The sequence below is a fragment of the Gobius niger genome (assembly GCF_951799975.1).
Source record: "Gobius niger genome assembly, chromosome: 8".
Classification (NCBI taxonomy): domain Eukaryota; kingdom Metazoa; phylum Chordata; class Actinopteri; order Gobiiformes; family Gobiidae; genus Gobius; species Gobius niger.
The window spans coordinates 27030679-27044630 of record NC_136859.1 but is presented as its reverse complement, the minus strand read 5'-3'; the positions used below and the strand labels follow the sequence as shown (position 1 = coordinate 27044630).

At 41.2% G+C, this 13952-nt stretch overlaps 1 protein-coding gene across 1 annotated transcript in view; it reads right to left on the bottom strand.

The window, feature by feature from the left end:
* cyp4t8 (cytochrome P450, family 4, subfamily T, polypeptide 8) overlaps positions 1-13737 on the bottom strand; it is a 28493-nt gene extending 14756 nt beyond the window's left edge. Inside the window, exons 1-12 of the mRNA XM_079560694.1 lie at positions 13475-13737; positions 6840-6984; positions 6700-6744; positions 6472-6599; positions 6134-6258; positions 5900-6054; positions 5712-5818; positions 4880-5070; positions 4664-4797; positions 2727-2791; positions 981-1063; positions 645-819 (exon numbers count right to left, since the gene is read on the bottom strand). Coding sequence (XP_079416820.1) covers positions 645-819; positions 981-1063; positions 2727-2791; positions 4664-4797; positions 4880-5070; positions 5712-5818; positions 5900-6054; positions 6134-6258; positions 6472-6599; positions 6700-6744; positions 6840-6984; positions 13475-13666 — 1545 coding nt within the window. The 5' untranslated portion in view covers positions 13667-13737. The remainder of the gene's footprint in view (positions 1-644; positions 820-980; positions 1064-2726; positions 2792-4663; positions 4798-4879; positions 5071-5711; positions 5819-5899; positions 6055-6133; positions 6259-6471; positions 6600-6699; positions 6745-6839; positions 6985-13474) is intronic.
* Between the last annotated feature and the right edge of the window lie 215 nt (positions 13738-13952).

Sequence of the window (13952 nt, the reverse complement as noted above, 5' to 3'; positions counted from 1 at the left end):
TTTGTATATATATATTTTTTTATGAGTGATCTGATGGTGAACAACATGGCTAATCGATCGCTAATTTGACAGACGTAAATGTGCCACTATATTTAACATCAACACCGTTTTGAGACTTTTCCCTGTGATTTCAAGACGAATTTAAATGATTTAAAAAGTGGCAGTGTCTGTGTCGGACTGATCCCAGGTCCTGTCGTCCCCCTGTCCACTATGGTCCTCTTTTGCCTACCGCAGTCCTGACTTTTCCCTCGCTTTGAAGATATTGACAACATAAATATTTGCAAGAAATGTCACTTGAGACTCATAGTCTTTAAACCAATGCCCATAAGCCTTATGGGTCACGGTTATGGCTCAATACACTTCAGTGTTCACGCTCCGCTGCCTGGACTCGCTCACACATTTCAATGGCGGAGTGGTTTGTTTGGTAGCCGAAATTAGGAGCCTGATTGACCCACGCATGCGCAGTCGAGATGGGCATTCGGCTTATTACTGCGCGACGCGATTCACGCGACAGGGGTGGTGCGATCAGTGCGTTGTGCGTGTAGGCTGTATACAGCGGCATAAGCAACAGGAGGAATGAGACCATTTTTACAACACTGCCAGATTTAGCACAATAACAAATAATAATAATGAACATTTTGTTAATTGCTTGGCTCTACTGGTTTAATCTTGATATGAATGCCATTAAGCGAGCGGAGAACTAGCTGAGGAGCAAGCTTGGGTTTCCATTTTGGGTCTTCTAACAATTCATATTTCTGCAGCGCTAAGGCTGTCGCTGCTTTCATCTCATTCATGGCAAAGTGTTGACCAATGCAATTCCTGTAGAGAGTGCACACAAAAATGCTCTGAAATATTGTGTGTAACCATAATGTTGTACATTCTAAAGATACTAGGTTATTGACAACTGAGTGATTTAATTTTACAGTAAACTCTCCAGCTTCCTTTACAAGGAAAATCTCCTAGGTGCAGTGTAGACTCACCTTGGGCCTGCAGAGAATGGCACAAAAGCATGAGGTGACCTGGAGGACACATTTTCAGGGAGGAATCGCAGTGGATCAAAAACCTGTAATGCACAGTGGAACGCATTATTCAGTCAATAAATCATAATAGTGATACTCAGTGTGGTCAGGGGAGGCTGGTCTAGTGCCTCATCAGTCATAATGAAAAAACTAAATTAAACAATACAGTAAACTTTATAAAAACAATTCCCTTTTATGATGATAGGGATTTCCTATGATTTTAATGTCTAAATGTTTTATCAGTTGTGGATATCATGTGTAGAGCTGCGGTGAGCCTCTGGTGTCCCGCACACACTTGACCTCAGCTCAGTCACTCAGCGCTCTTTCCCATTGAGGTGAGGTTAGCCTCTACTGCACTGCCACACAAAATGTTTACTCCAAGTGAAAACCAGTCTGTTTTATTACTGTGCATGGTTTTTGAGAGGAGTTTAAGATGCTAAGGGATGTTTAAAAGTGAAAACTTTATTGATTAGACCAGCCTTTTATGGATGGAATGCTATAGACAAGAAAGACTATATAGTGCAAATGTCGGTGTGGTAATTTAATTGTATGGACACATCAGGATTGTCAATAACTTACCATGCGGGTGGGCGGGATACTGTGTTGTCTTTTAAATGTATTGTATGTTGAAAATGTGCTATTGTTATTTCAAAGTGAGTAACATTGATACAATTAGCAGAGACTGCTGTTTTGTTTACTTTATATTGAAGTCTAGAAAGAAAGAAAGAAAGAAAGAAAGAAAGAAAGAAAGAAAGAAAGAAAGAAAGAAAGAAAGAAAGAAAGAAAGAAAGAAAGAAAGAAAGAAAGAAAGAAAGAAAGAAAGAAAGAAAGAAAGAAAGAAAGAAAGAAAGAAAGAAAGTAAACTTACAGTGAGAACCATAGGTTTACATACTTTTTCTCTCTGTCTGACATGGCACCATTATTAAGTTTTATTTTTCTTAGGTCACTTAGAATTGTATACACCCATGCCGCTGCCGACGTTTGCCTTTGATTAATTGATTGATGTCCTTGGAACCATGCACAAGTCTGGTTCATCCTTGGGTGCAATTTCAAGACACTTGAAGGTGAATTGAGCGGGTGCTTCGCACATCTGTTTCATAACAGGTGCGTTGGAGAGATAGTGCGTATTGCTCATAACATGTGAAAAACTGAATCTCTCGCACACTGTAAATCTCACAAAAAGTGAGATTTTATTTACAACGTTTCGGCTCTAGCCTTCTTCAGGCAGATTTGCCTGAGGAAGAAGAAGAAGAAGAAAAAAAGAAAGTGCAAAATGCAAGTGTCTTTTTATGAAGTGTATGTAAACATATGGTTCTCACTGTATTTTACTTTTTCCAGAGCATGACAGTTAATTGTGGGTGGCTGAAGTCGATCCCACACGTCCTTAGGAGAAGGAAAATTATGGGTCATCTTAGGGGTAACATAAACCCAAACATGGACATACAATTCACAATTTGGACCATTTAGAGTCATGAATTCACATACGTCTTTGGAAGTTACCGAGAACCCAGAGTAGCACAGGGAGGACATGGATGCTCCAGATTATGAGTCAGCAGTCAAATAAAATCAAACCCAAACTGGACTGACCCATTTCATGACAAACAAAAGCTAAATGGCTTATTTCGCAAGAGAGTAATGTTGACATATTGTGCAATGTCTGCATACAAACCTCTTTGCAAACTCTACAAAAGTATGCCTTTAACTTACATTTGGATTCTCCCAGACAGTTGCATTTCTGTGAATCCCATACACATTTGTTTGAACACGGATGCCTGTAAGAGGAAAACAGAGAAAACGTTATTAATAGCAGCATTGCATGATACAGTGACACTGGCTAACCTGAAAAACAAACAAAACAGAGAGCAAACGTTGCAAATGTTCCACATTGCATGTAGATGTATAACCCAGACAGGTCTGGACTGGCCATCGGGAGTACCAGGAGTTTTCCCAGTGGGCCGACGTACTTGTGGTGAGTTTTACCATTTCATTACCTAAACCTTCACGATCATTTGGCTGGTTTTGTAAAGTTAAGTTGCGAGAGGAGCCTCCTTAACGGAACATGCATTTAAAGATTGATTAGAAGTTTTACCAAAGTTGCAGCAAGTTGCAGGCAACACGATTAAAGTTGTGAGTGCTCTGAGGTGTTGATTTCGGCAGAACATGCAGCATTTGTCCTCGGTTTTGTAGCTTATACTGGTTTAGTTCAAGGGCTTATTGTATTACTAATGGCCTCGACTATTGCATTGAATACTGTATGACTCATAGGCACCGATCCCGTGGGTGCTGCGTAGCTGGAGTACCTCAAAGTAGCACCCACTCAAATCTTTGAGCACCCAGGCAAATTTGCTCTTATTCCAAAATGATTCAATAAGTAGCTATAGCCTAACCAGTAAAACCGCTACTCAGTTTTCTTCGCAAACACGAGCGGGTTCATACACGTGCGGTGGCAGTATAATGCTCCACTTGTTTAGCTCCATAGATAGAGCACCGGGGTCTTATCCACGAGTTTGTGAGATCAATCCTGACCCCTACACACTGGGAAGAACATAATTCAGCATCTGTGGTATGACTGATTTTAAGTCCCGGGCCGATTTTTTCTGCCAGTCCAGCTTTTACAACAACTAGAGCTGCCCAAAGTGCTGTACACAGGCAATACAAACATTTTGTTAAAAATACATAATTAAATGACAAACTCTGGGGCTTCTTACGGGTCGCCCCAGCAGCATCGAAGGATGGGTTAAATGCAGAGGACAAATTTCCCTAGGGGTATAGTCAACAGAAATGGGTAGTAAATAAGCAGGAAAAACTTTGTTCTGGGGAGAGCTAATTGGACTGTTTTTTATGCTGTGATTGCCACGGGGAATTGGTAAGAATGCAATGTGGAGATGATTCAGATTTTCTTCTTTATTAACTCATTAACTGCCAGCCATTTTCAAATCAGAAAGCTCCCCACTGCCAGAGGTTTTTCAGGATTTTGACTGTTTTTTCAAGACTCACAGAAAATTTAGGTCTAGGTCTATGTCAACACAAAACCCATCAAAAGATTAGACTCTTCTTTCATCTAAAAAAAAAAAAACAAGTTTGTTTGTACCTCATTCTTTAGTAATTGTCCATAGAAGATAGGTGAAATCACTCAAAATACTGTTTTCTCACCAAAAAGCTGAAAAAACGAAAGAGCAATGCTGCCACCTAGTGACTAAATAAAATAACTTGTAGTTCTGCCAATGATGTCTGTAGACGTCATTGGCAGTCAGCGTTTCAACTGACGTCTAGTCAGTGAGCTAAAGAGGGCCTAAACGGGCGTACCAGAGCCTTTCCTCACCCACAAACAAAAGTCAAAAATTGCTGCGAAAAGGGTGTTCTCAGAGGCTTTGGGGAAGACTTTGGGCGTTGCTTACAACCAAACTTGGGACAGCCAAACTTGTGATTGGCTACGTAAAACTGTCACTCAAACTGTAAAAGATGCATCTGCATTAAGTCCTTTCGCACATAAATATACGTGTATACCTTTTGTTTTTCATTACCAATGAGAACCATTGTGTTGTATACATAAGCACAAAAGCTTTACAGATAAGGATTGCAGTTCCATTAAAAATGCAAATTTTCCTTTACATTTTGGTTCATATTTAAATACTCTTACTAACCTGCAGGAAGAGTCCTTCCATCAAAAAATGTTATGGGTTTTGTGGTGTGTCGAGCTATTCCAGGGACCGGAGGGTAAAGACGAAGAGACTCCTTGATGCACATTGTGGTGTATGGGATTTTACTCAAGTCCTCCCTACAGACAGAACAAATACATTCTAATCCTTACTAAATCCCAAATCTTACGTTTTCTTTCGTTCTGTGTACTATAAACCCACCAGCCCATGGTGTTTTTGCCACCCAGGACTTGAGTGATCTCTTCTCTGCACATCTGCTGGTGTTCTGGATGACAGGCCAGACAGTACAGGATGAAGGAGATGCCACTCGCTGTGGTGTCGTGGCCCTCAAACATGAAAGTGTCCACTTCAGCTTGAATGGCTTCATCCGACAGACCCTGGTTGTTTTCATCCTTACAGTGGACATGCAAAAATAACAAATGGAGTTAGAGAGAAAGACATTTTCTGTACCACACATGGATACTGTAAAATCATTAAATTTGTCAAATTGCTTTGGATTTTAGAATTTGAAGTTTGAAAGAATGTCAAGAGTGGGTATCTCCAACCAGTAGCTCTCCAGCCCTTTCTAGGTAGCTCTCCAAACACTTTCTACATTTCTACATACAGTTGATGACTCACATTTTAGTCATTTGTTCTGAACAACACAATCTGAAAACATTTGTGTCAATAGTGAAGTATATGGACAAAACTCAAGTCATTTTCCTCCTCATCTTGGCTTCAAATTCTCCAGGGTGAATGCCACTTGAATCCCATTTTACACAAGTGACTTTGCATAAGTAGCTCTGTTTGTTTTATAAACAAGATTAAATTCAAATTTAAATATTTGTGTTAAAGGATTATCATTGAAGAGAAGAGCTGCTAAGAAAATACAACAATCACATGATTTCCAGAACATTTTTGTTAAGGTTTAAAGTATAATCTTGTCAGGTTTCATCCACCAGTGGTCACCAGTTATACAGTATTTGACTGAAGGATGACATGTTTGTTCTTAACACACTATGGCAGCCATCACAGTGTCTGAAGGCACACTTACTCTTGCACAAAGAAGGATGTCCAGGAAGTCTAAGCATCTCTTGGCTTTAATGCGATCCAGCTCACTTTCTTCTTTTAGCTCTTCTTTTCTTTTTCTTACAACTTCAGCTGAGAAAAGCAGATCCATTAGAGAGGATGTGCTTGAATTACAATAAAGAAGTATGCAGTACATCATTAAAGTGTGTTAACCTGTGTGGTTGAATGCCACTCTGCGGGCCTTCCTGAACCTGAACCCATGTGGGCTGAGGAAGAAAATGAAGTCACTGTGATAAGGAAAGGTTCTGGAGCGCCGCTGGATTAATTTACTCAGCTCATACACAGACTTTATATATGCATTTGTTCTTCTGCAAAAGTAGAAAAAAGAATAAAGTTGAATAAGAAAAAATAAGTCTTGGTGCTGTGAGAAGCTTTGCATGAACTCACCCCTCGGTCTGGCAGTTGCTGTTGTAGCTGAAAGCACATTTTAAAATACTGTCCAGTGTCATGAGACTGACATGTTCAAACAACTCAAAGGTCTCACCAGTTTCTGAATATTTTTCCCATTTGGCCTGGACACAAAGATAAGAATTAGGAAAGAATTAAGTCAAGCTACTTGTTACACACTTTCACTTTCAAACAATTTTTACAAAAGTCAAAAATGACCCTGAAACGGATCTGCCCAAAATGTAAGACACAATATTAATAAATGTAGTAAAAGTATTTTATTGATTGTTTTGTTTTAGTATTGTTGTTTTTCTTTTGTATTTTAGAAAAATACCTACCAACATAGTGTTTGCAGAGTCAGACATCAATTTCACATATGGCTTCAACACATCATAATGGAAACCTGGAGTTAGCAGCCGTCTGTGGCGAAACCACTTCTGTCCATGTGACACCAGTAAACCATCTCCTGCAAAAGAAATGTTTATTAAACAAATCTTATTATCAAGGTAATAATCTATTCATGTCACAGAGTAAACGGTGAAGGCAATGTGTCAGAAATGTCCCACCTATCCAATCTCGAATATATCGATATACAAGTTCATCTTTTGGCTCTGCAGGGGAAAAGTGCAACTGTTATCAGACTGATATACCGTCAGCTTTAAGAGCTGGTCTTTAACTATCGCACTTAGAAGCAGAAATAACAGACCTGTTGATGTCAGAATGGTCTTCACATAATCAGGGTGATGGATCTGCAGAAAACAGAAAAAAGGGCCAAACCACAACGGGAATGCGTGTGGGTACTTCTCTCCATACTCCACCGTCTTGTCCAGATTTGTACCATCTTGTTTTAACTGCCAAATGAAATCAATCTAAATCAGCAAATAAATACACGTAGCCTACATGAAGAGCTACAGACCTATATGATTTTCCATGAGGTCTTACTCTACAATGTCATTCATTCGTCATTCAGATCTAACCAGAGGTGGGAGAGTAACAACTAACGTTAATCCTCAAGTAGGAGTAACGATACTTTGAAATATTTTAACTCAAGTTTAATGTAAAAAGTAATGGCCCAGATAATTACTCAAATAAGAGGAGAACATGAGTAACTGAGCGTAAATGTTAATATTTATTATATGCAAGTGTTTATTTGTTTAATTTGTGCATTGAAGCCGTAAATGTGAGAGCAAGTGGGAGTGTTAATATTTATTATATGCTCTCAATTATGTGCATCTTTTACTTTGAAAGGTACTACTTCCTGTTTGTTCGCACTTGATGTTGTTGCATCACTGCGCCTGTTAATAAAAAGGAGTTCTAGTCATGCAACAAGACTGACGTCCCACGTAGTTCTTTTCTCCGTGATAAGAGACAAATATTGCGGTTTGCTCATGGGGATTCATGCAAGGCTACTGCGTATTACTCTGACAACAGGTTATGGGCCCAGGAATACCCGGAGACAGAACTGAAGAAAATGTGAAGCCGCTGAGAAGAGCAACGAACTGCGAGCTCGGCGAAGAGTTAGCTTAGCAGTTAGCAGCTAGCTAGAGTGCTACTACACGTGGGCTGCAGAAATGTAGCGGTCAAGTGGCGCAAGCAGATGGTCTCGCCTGGTTTTCAACGGAGATGAAAAAGGGTACGAACTGTGGGAGACTAAATTTTTGGCGCACTTACGTTTGCAAGGGCTCAAGGACACTATATTGTACGAGCCAGAAGAAGGTGATTTAACCGACGATGAGAAAAATATATAATAAGCATACGCCGAATTGATACAGTTTTTGGACGACAAAAGTTTAAGTTTGGTTATGAGAGAAGCACCCGACAATGGAAGAAAAGCTTTGGCGATACTGCGGAAATATTATGCAGGTACAGGAAAGCCACGCATAATTAACCTTTACACTGAACTGACCAATCTACAAAAGGGAAGCAAAGAAAGTGCTACAGACTATGTGATACGAATAGAGGTTATAATAACAGCGCTAAGAAACGCGGAGGAAAGAATGAGTGACGATTTGCTCATTGCTATGGTCTTGAAAGGACTACCGGAGTCGTTCAAACCATTTGCAGTCCATGTGACCCAAAGTGATGACAAAATCACGTTTGCAGACTTTAAAACAAAGTTACGCTCATTTGAAGACACGGAGAAACTGTGCACTCAGACCACAGAGGACAATCTGATGAAGATTAAAGGTAAAGCCTATCAAGCTTCCACAAGAGTGCAAGAACGGGAGAGAAGCATGGCGGACATAGTGTGCTTTAAGTGCGGCGTTAAAGGGCACAAGGCCGGGACATGTCAGAAAAAGCAGTGGTGTAATTTTTGCAAAAGTGCCACACACAGAGATGCAAACTGCCGACGCAGATCACGACAGGACAACGTAAGACAAGTTGCAGAAGAGGAAAGCAACAACAAGTCCTATGCTTTCCTGACCCAGGACAAAGACTGAGACATCCAGCCTGGACGCGGAGTGAAGAAGAAAGGCCTGATGGTGGACGCCGGGGCTACTTCTCACATCGTCACCGATGAATCCATGTTCAGGAGCTTCGATGAGACCTTCAGAGCAGAGACACACTGCGTGGAGCTAGCTGATGGTACCAAGTGCCAAGGTGTGGCCAAGCGACGGGGAGATGCAGAGGTGACCCTGATCGACAGCAAAGGCCATCATCATGCAGCAACACTGAGGAGTGCATTGTTAGTCCCATCCTACCCACAGGACATCTTTTCTGTGAAGGCAGCCACAGCAAGTGGAGCAACTGTAGTCTTCAAGGAAGGGCAGGACATCCTCAAAATGACTGATGGTACTGTGTTCCCTATTGATGTGCATAACAAACTTTACTACCTCTCTACAGCAAATGATGAAGGTAATGACAAATGTAATGGGTGTTTTGACTTACAAACATGGCACGAAATACTCGGCCATTGTAATCACGAAGATGTACAAAAGTTGCCAAAGGTGGTTGAAGGTATGACAATCAAGGGCAAAATCGAGAAACTTGTGCCACCATGTGATGTGTGTATTCAGGGAAAGTTTGTGCAGTCTAGAAACAGAGAGCCTGATGCACGTGCCAAAGAGGTGTTAAGTTTGGTACATACAGATCTCGCAGGGCCAATAGATCCCATTTCCAAAGATGGTCATAGATTTGCAGTGTCATTCACTGATGATTTTTCCAGTGCAGTTTTTGTATATTGTCTTAAAAGCAAGAGTGATACAGTGTGTGCCACAGAGAAATTTCTAGCAGACACTGCCCCCTATGGGAAGATCAAGTGTATCAGATCTGACAACGGTACTGAGTTTATGTCAAAAGAATATCAGTCACTTCTGAACAAAAACAACATTAGACACGAGACATCAGCACCGTACTCACCGCATCAGAACGGTACTGCGGAGAGAAACTGGAGAACGTTGTTTGACATGGCCAGATGCATGTTAATCGAAAGCAACCAACCCAAAACATTGTGGACTTACGCTGTACAGACAGCAGTAGTAGTCAGAAACAGGTGCTTTAATAATCGCACAAAGCAAACGCCTTACTTTATGTTGACGGGAAAGAAACCAGATGTTTCAAAAATGAGAAAATTTGGGTCTGTATGCTACGCTTACAAGCATGACAATCTATTATAGAAAACGCTATCTCAATGGCCGCCGCCTGGGCGCCGCCATGTTTATTTCCCATACCGACTTTGAAGCTAAGCAGGAAAGTGCCTGGTTACAACTGGGATGGGAGACCGTTCCTCTGATGCTAAGCAGGGAAGAGCCTGGTTAGGACTGGGATGGGAGACCGTTTGGGAACACCAGGAAGCCTGGCGACAGTACTGAGTGTGTGCGTGGTTGGTGTTATTACATCCGCGGCCGGCCCCCACGTGACGAGTCCCACCGCTCGCGGGCATTGGCCACGGGTCCATATGGACCGCGGTGCTGCTGTCCGAGGACAACCCGCTGTCACAAAAACGCGAGTGCATGAGATCTGACTGCCGTGCGTGTGCGCGCATCCAAACAGGGCGCTGTGTGTGTGCGCGCGTGTGTGTGTGTTCGTGCGTGTGTGTGTGTTCGTGCGTGTGTGTATGTATGTGTGCACGCGTATCCAAACAGGGCGATGTGTGCGTGTGTGTGCGTGTGTATGTGTGTGCGTGTGCGTGCGTGCCCAAAACCTGCTCAAACACGAGCCTCTAATCAAACTGTTCCGACTGATTTATCCTCCGTGTGAGTAAAAGCGAACATGACACTACCACTTAACGAGCGCATGGCCTGCACTGCGTAGTTTTTTTTTTTTTATCTTTTTTTTCACTTTACTGCTGGACCATTTGTTTTCTATTTTGCTTTCACGTATTGAGCCCACAGGTACATTTTATTCTAAAGCAGCTTGGAAAGCATTGCCAATTTTATTGTAAGGTTATAAATACTGTCTAACAACGATAATTAGGCTATTTCATTTCAAAACCTACTCATTATTTTTTGGATTGTGCACTACCGTGATGCACCAACCCACCGGTCCTGCACCGTGAACCAAAGCGTTAGAACTGAACCCCTAATATTTATCCAGAAATATTCCACTGTCTCTTGAATCCTGTTCCCCGAGTTTAGCGAAAATATTGTCGTTGTAGTTTATAAGAAAGGAGCACGGGTGCATCTAACACTCCCATTGCAGATTGTTTGAACATTTTTTTTGCATTCATTCTTTTACTCATTTGTAGTGGCCATAGTTTTTGGAATGGGTTGGGAACCACTGGTCTACAGCTGAACTGTGTGACGGGTTGGACATTTCTTTGTAATCACTCATAATCTCAGAATATCAAATGTGGAGACTAGCGAGGCCCGGCCGAAGGCCGGGTCTCAGCTAGTAAGAAGCTAGATTCAAGAAGCGAGAAGGGAGTGTTCATCGGATATGACAAAAACAGCCCCGCTTACTTGGTCTATTATCCAGAGAGTGAAAAAGTACAAAAACACAGATTACTGAAGTTTACATCCAAGAAAACTACTGAGCAGCAAACCCAGACTGTGCTACGCTCAGACGATGATGATTATGACACAAACAGAACTAATCCTAGACCTACTCTAGAAGTAGATGTGACCTCAGAGTATGCAGGTTGAGTCAGAAGTCAATAGCCCTGTATCAAACAGTGAGGCACAGACAACTGAAACTAATGATGAGAGATATCCAACCAGTCAGAAAGAAGCCAAATTATCTGAGTGAGTATGTAACTGATGAAACTGATGAAAATGATGACCAAGCGCTCACTAACGTTGACTATTGTTATAGACTGGCATGTGGAATACCACAGACGTTTAAAGAAGCTGTGACTTCACCTGACTCAAACAGCTGGACAAAAGCTATGGATGATGAAATACAATCCTTAAAAGAGAACAACACATATACCTTGACAAACTTACCCCAAAGCAAGAGTGTAGTGGGGGGTAGATGGGTGTACGCCATTAAAAACAATGAAGATGGTACAGAGTAGATTATCAAGAAACTTTCTCTCCAACAGCAAATATGACTAGTGTGAGAGTGTTAATGCAGAAAGCAGCTCAAGAGAACTTACTCTTGCACCAAATGGACGTTAAAACAGCCTATCTTCATGCACCCATAGATTGTGAGCTCTATGTAGAACAGCCAGAAGGGTATGAGATAATGTCACATTCAAAGGAGAAGTTGGTGTTTAGACTTGAAAAGTCACTTTATGGTCTCAAACAGGCAGGTCGTAATTGGAATCAGATGTTACATTCATGTTTGATTGATAACCATTTCATTCAAAATGGAGCAGACCATTGTGTTTATGCAAGAGAAACCCCAAATGACAAAGTCATAATAATAATATGGGTTGATGACTTAATCCTAGCTGCAAGTGATGAGAAAGCACTGAAGACAGTAAAAGAGATGCTTACAGCCAAGTTTAAAATGAAAGATTTGGGAAAACTCAAGTATTTTCTGGGTATTGATTTTGAACAGACAAATGAATGTGTAAAAATGTCTCAAAGAAAATATGTGGAAAAGTTGTTAGTGAGGTTTAATATGCAGGATTGCAAACCCCGAACAACACAATGTGAACAAAAACTAAACTATTCTGTTGATGCAAATGTACTTAGTGATGTTAAAAAGTACAGAGAAGCAGTAGGAAGCCTGGTTTACCTTTCTACATGTACACGGCCCGATTTGAGCTTTGTTGTGAGCAGGCTATCCCAATATTTTACAAATCCTACAGAGGAGCATTGGGCTACTGCCAAACAAGTACTGAGATACTTGAAAGGGACTATGGACAAAGAACTATGTTACCGAAAGTCTGATACTGACAAAATGGAGATACAAGCCTACAGCGATGCCGATTGGGCGGCAGATGCCACTGATAGACGAAGCACAACTGGTTATTGTGTATGTCTAAATGAAAATGGGCCTGTCGTATCATGGAAGACTAAAAAGCAGCCAACTGTAGCATTGTCAACTTGCGAGGCAGAATACATGGCATTAGCTGCAACGATCCAGGAATGTTTATATTTGACACAGCTACTGCGAGGTATTGACTCAGGTGACTATGCACTACCTAAAGTTTGGGAGGACAACCAGGGTGCCATAGCATTGGCAAAGAACCCAGTAAGCAGGCAAAGGTGCAAGCATGTTGATATAAAGTACCATTTTATAAGGTCAACTGTAAATGAGGGAAAAGTGGTGTTGCAATATTGTCCAACCGAGAAAATGTTGGCAGATGTTATGACAAAGCCAACATCACAGGGTAAATTGTTTAAATTTTCAAGATTAATGTTTGGATGTTAGAAGCAGTGTATACCCTAAAATTGCAAGTGTTTATTTGTTTAATTTGTGCATTGAAGCCGTAAATGTGAGAGCAAGTGGGAGTGTTAATATTTATTATATGCTCTCAATTATGTGCATCTTTTACTTTGAAAGGTACTACTTCCTGTTTGTTCGCACTTGATGTTGTATCACTGCGCCTGTTAATAAAAAGGAGTTCTAGTCATGCAACAAGACTGACGTCCCACGTAGTTCTTTTCTCCGTGATAAGAGACAAATATTCCGGTTTGCTCATGGGGATTCATGCAAGGCTACTGCGTATTACTCTGACAACAGTAAAAGTCTGATTCATGCTTAAATTAAGAGAAACAAAAACTGAAATAATGTGAAAATTGTAATATTTAAAAATACCATAAAAACATAGATTTGTTACCAACATATTTACTCACAGTTGCATGAGTTACTATTTCTTTTTAATTTTTGGCTCAAGTAGAATCTAGGCCAACAATATAAATGCAACTCGTGTTTAAAATCTTTGTGTTTAAAACTAAGATCACCTAGCTCTAATTTAAAGATTGCGTCATTAGGAATGTGACAGCCTACCTCCAAACCATGTCCAAAAAGCCAGTGGGAAGGTGGGCCGATGAAATCTTCAAATTGTTTAATGGTTTTTCTCCTTTTGACGAGCAAGATAGTCAATTTGAAAAGCACCGCGACAACACAAACCAGCGCAACCCAAGGGAGCGCACGGGTCCCCGCTGCAAACTTTCCTAAAATGCCCGAATCTTGCGCCATCGTTGTTGTAGTCTGTCACCAAGGCGAGGAGACGAGGTCAAATGAGGAGAGGCAGTTGTGTGCGTCTTCTTGAAGGACCACAGAGGCGGAGAATCTGAGCAGTTATGCTTGACCCTTGCCACGGCGCCCTCTGCTGTTTGCAGCTGATTCACAACAGCTGAGCGTCATCTGCCTCGCTCGTCTCTCTTTCCCCCCCCCCATCTTTGCAGTTCAAATTTAGAAAATGAAGGGACATCCAGTCCTTCACTTCCTGAAGACATTGATGCAAAACGATTGGTGAGTTGAC